This window comes from Juglans microcarpa x Juglans regia, chromosome 7D (assembly GCF_004785595.1).
Source record: "Juglans microcarpa x Juglans regia isolate MS1-56 chromosome 7D, Jm3101_v1.0, whole genome shotgun sequence".
In the NCBI taxonomy this organism is placed as follows: Eukaryota; Viridiplantae; Streptophyta; class Magnoliopsida; order Fagales; family Juglandaceae; genus Juglans; species Juglans microcarpa x Juglans regia.
The window spans coordinates 15,570,234-15,574,844 of record NC_054606.1 but is presented as its reverse complement, the minus strand read 5'-3'; the positions used below and the strand labels follow the sequence as shown (position 1 = coordinate 15,574,844).

The window sequence follows — 4,611 nt, the reverse complement described above, 5'->3', positions numbered from 1 at the left end:
TCACTACCCACTCGAGTTAATTTGTGTAAGAGAAAAGTGATTGCTGATTCTTGTTGTCTTATTTGTATGTTGGAAGATGAAACACCAGCCCATATCTTATGGACTTGTCCCTCTGCAAAAGATGTATGGATTATGTGCTCTAAGCCTATTCAAAAGGCTAACTGTCAAGCAACTAGTTTCTTCTATGTTTTTGAATATTTGGTTAATAGATTACCAATGCAAGATCTTGTGCTATTTACCACCATAGCTCGTTTGCTGTGGTTTAGCATAAACAAATTAATCCATGATGGGCCTTTTCAGTCTCCTAATATGCTTCATGGAAATGCAGTTAAGGCTGTTGAAGAATACTGCAATGCAAGATTAAAACCAATAAGGTCAGTCACTCAGAATCCTTTATCAGTTACTCGATGGGAACCACCACCATCACATTGGATGAAAGTTAATTGGGATGTGGCAGTAAGAACTACTCTCAACAAGATTGGTGTTGGTGTGGTGATAAGGGATACTAATGGTTCTGTTTTGGCAAGTTTAATGCAACCAACTTTTTATTGCACAGATCCTGTGCTGGCAGAAGCAAGAGGCTTACTCTCTGCTGTGTTATTTTTTCAAGAGTTAGGACTTGATTTTGTCATCTTTGAAAGAGGTTCTTGTCAAGTTATTCATGCAGTTTAGAGGTTTGATTCTTCTGCTGGAAGTCTGCAGTGTATTATCTCAGATATCCTCAAGCTTCTGAGTACTGTTCATTGGAAAATTCAGAATGTTAAGAGGATCTTGAATGGTGTGGCTCATCAACTTGCTCAAGTTGCAGTGACATTAGAAAATGAGTTAATAGATATTGATTGTATTGCATAATGTATTGAACCTCTTGTATTGGCTGAATGCCATATTTTGGTTCAATAAAATTGACTACTATGTTGATTTAATATATATATATATATATATATATAACATAAAATTTTAATTTTTAATTTTTAATCTTAAACATGGACATTTTTTTGATCATATGTTATTAATATAAACTATATATATATATATATATATATATATATAAATAAGTTAGACACTAACATATTATTACTAGCATATTGTTACTAACATGCATAAATTATAATTAAATACTAATTTACTATATAATACTATTATCTTTCAGAAAAATAAGATAAAAAAAATCTGTCATAGCCGGGGTAATACTAGAATTCCTCGACCTCGCACTCAGGAAAGGAGTGATATTAAAATCCCCCCATACACCATGGCCCATCCCACTAACTATATAAATTAGCGATTTCTAGGGGTGTAATTTGTCTGGTCCGGTACAGTTTTGGATAAAATTTAGGATCAAACCAGTATGCACCAATTTTGCATTTTTCAAAACCAATTACACACCGGCTACCCTCCTAAACCGGAACCTCTAGTTTTACCGGTTTCCAGTCCGATTCGGTTCGGTTTTTCAGTTTTAATAAAATTCAAATTTCTTATAAAAAATCTATTTATAAAAAAAATACTTTAAAAAAATATGTTTTATTAAAAATCTGTTACTATTTACAAAAATCTGCTTTATAAAAAAAATATGCTATGTAAAAAAAAAATCTGCAATAAAAAATCTGCTTTATAAAAAAAAAATCTGTTATGTAAAAGAATTATGCTATAAAAAAAAACTGATATAAAACAAAAATTGAAACAAGAAATCTGCTGTTAAACAAAATCTGCTATAAACCTATAAATATAACTGCTACAAAAACTAAAAACAAAAAATCTGCAATGAAAAGAAAATTTTGCTATGAAATAAAATAAGTTCAAAAGTCTAAATTACAAGTCCAAAAGTTGAACAAATGCATAAAAATTATATATAATATAAAAAATATTATATATAATATTTAAAAAATTAATTTAAATATATATTATAGTGCACCGGTCCGGTCCTAAAAATCATGGAATCGGAATCAGACCAGTTCTGGCCGGTTTTGACATTTTAGAAACCAATTTCACCTGTTCCGGTCGATCCGGACTGGTTTTCCAATTAAAACTTACACCTTAGCGATTTGCTCCCAAAAGGAACGTTCTATTGTTGTTTAGATTAGGACCGTAAACATCGGCAAAAGACCACTTGTGACCATCATCCACAATAATGTTAAAAATTAAGTCTTGCTCCCGCCTAATTTTCTATGCAGAGCTTTCTCCTATGCCAAGACACCTACTCAAAACTCAACCCTCTCTCTCTCTCTCTCACCATTAAAACTCAACCCCCCTCTCTCTCTCTCTCACCCTCTCTCTAATGGCTGATTCAAGTACTCCTGTTAATCAACCAACGGTGCCATTTGAGTCAACTCATGCCAATCAACCCTGCAAAACCAGGGCTCCATCCCCCAGTTTCGTTTCTCAAAACTCACAAGGTAAAGTTTTTGTTTGAATTTAATAGCTTTGAAGTTGAGAAAATGACCATAAAAACATTCATTATATAAAAAATAATAAACATAAAGTCCTATAAAAAAAAAAAAAAGCCTTTCAAAAAGTGTTGAAAGGACTTTCTTTTTAAAGAAAGCAAAAAATAAAAAAGGATATCATCCAGTGTAACAGGACATCCGGATTTAAATATGGTTATCTGCCTGGGTTTTGGCCGGGTTTACCCAGGCAGTTATCCGCCTGGTTTTCAATACCTGGATATGGATTCGGTTATGGCCAGGTAGGGCTGCAACCCGACCAACCAGCTCCATGTTTTGGCCCGACCCGAACTGACCCGGCATAAAAGTGGTCCAATCCATTATGGGCTGACCCGACCTGAGATTGGAAGCAGGTAATGGTAACCTGAATCGTGTACAAACAGATCCAAAAAAACCTTACAAATCCCACTATCCCTATACAATTTGATCAAAACCTAGCATCAGTTAATATAAACAGAGCACATTTTCTCGAGAATTCATGGATAAATGCACAATCCCTATACAATCCCTTTCCTGAACTTTCAAATTTAACCAGAGCCCACTATTACAGACACAACTTGAAAGTATCCTCACCCCATCACTTCAAATTTTCTAGGGAAAATAAAGGAAAATCGAAGCTAGGAAAGCAAGCTAAAATAAAGGGGAATCTCAAAAAAAATAAGCTGGGAAAATTGAACCCCAGTGTTCGATCCTTTAATGCTCATCCGCACAATGTCTCTTGCCCCTGCAACGTTGGTAACCAAAACCAAATTAAAATAACGAAAGTCGTTAGTGAATCTGATGCCTCCTTGCGAATCCCTATACAAATCCCCCTGAAATCTCATCTCTCACCCCCTGAACCGTTTTCGACCACAAACCCATCGGAAGAATAAGAAGAAAAAACTTCAGCGGCATGATCCTTGGTGGAGGAGCCGACACCACTTATGTGCAATTTCTCGGGCAGGGACTCGATGTTGATGTTATTCTTGATGGCGACGTAGAGCCCGGTAATGGAAGCCGCAGAGTCTGGAGATGGCAGGGTCTTGATGGAGGCTAGGGTTTCTGAGTTTTTATTTCAAGTGAGTGAACTTCAAGTTTCAACGATGGAGAAGAACTGCCCCTTTTTTTGGTCTTTAAATCGGTTTCAGCGGCTTCGACCTGCAAGCTACTTCAACCCGCTGTTTTGGTCGGGTCGGATCGGGCCATACGGACAGGCCGGGTCCTAATGTTTTCTGCACAGGCCTATGGCCAGGTATCTAGATCCGTATTCGGATTTACAACCCTAATCTCTAAATTAATTATCTCTTAATTAAAAATCTTAATCTTAATAAAGGCGAGCGGCGTCCCAAAAAAACTCTACTAATTCTAGTCAAAATTCTTGAGTCTCGATAAAATATGAAAAAAAAAAGTATATTTTTTAAAGTAAAAGTATTCTCTCCAACATCTTAAAATGAATTTATTTTTACACACTCAAATGAAATAAAAAATAAGACCATGAAAATGAAAAAAAAAATGAACATTCCAATTAGGGCTGTTTAAAAAACCCGTTAGACTGAGCAACCTGTCTCATCCGATCAGATCCATCCAACAAAATACGGTTTGGCTTTAGTGTCGGGTCGAACCCGATAAGGCAGACCGACTCTTAACATTTTTCTAGTGTTCACTCTTAAAAACCCTAGGGCAACCAGCTTCTCTTTTTGCTCAAAAGGCCATTGTGCAGAAACAAAATGTAGCTGACCAACGCCAGAAATTTCTAAATGAAAGAGCAAAAACACAGATCCATTTTTGAAAATGAAAGAAGCTTTTATTAATTGAGCCAACCAACCCAAATCTGCAAAGTGACTCAAATGCACAGAAAGATGGAAAATGATGGGCGTCGCGCCGATGCTAACAAGCGGAGGCGGACTGGTGGGTGGCACGGGAGAGCTGATCGATGAGGGAGAGAAGACGAGCGTTGTACTCACAGGCCTGGTGGACGGACTCTGCCTCGAGCTCACCGAGCTGCGAGCAGAGCGTCTCCTCTGCCTCCTCGGCGACTCTGAGCCTCTCCCAGGCCTTTTGTAACTCCTTCCTCATCTGCTCCTCCCTCTCCTCGTTCCTCTTCCTCAGCACCCTTTCCAGCTCCTCGTTCCTCTTCCTTAGCTTCGCCTCCTCTTTTCTCTTCATCTAACCTGTCATGCCCACCATTTCTCTT

The 4,611-nt window shown here is 37.3% G+C and overlaps 1 protein-coding gene across 1 annotated transcript; it reads right to left on the bottom strand.

The window, feature by feature from the left end:
- Window positions 1–4,221: 4,221 nt before the first annotated feature.
- Window positions 4,222–4,611, bottom strand: LOC121239805 (protein RESPONSE TO LOW SULFUR 2-like). The gene has a single exon (XM_041137132.1). It carries the CDS (start codon window positions 4,581–4,583, stop codon window positions 4,305–4,307), a length of 279 nt encoding a protein of 92 aa, XP_040993066.1. The 5' UTR covers window positions 4,584–4,611; the 3' UTR covers window positions 4,222–4,304.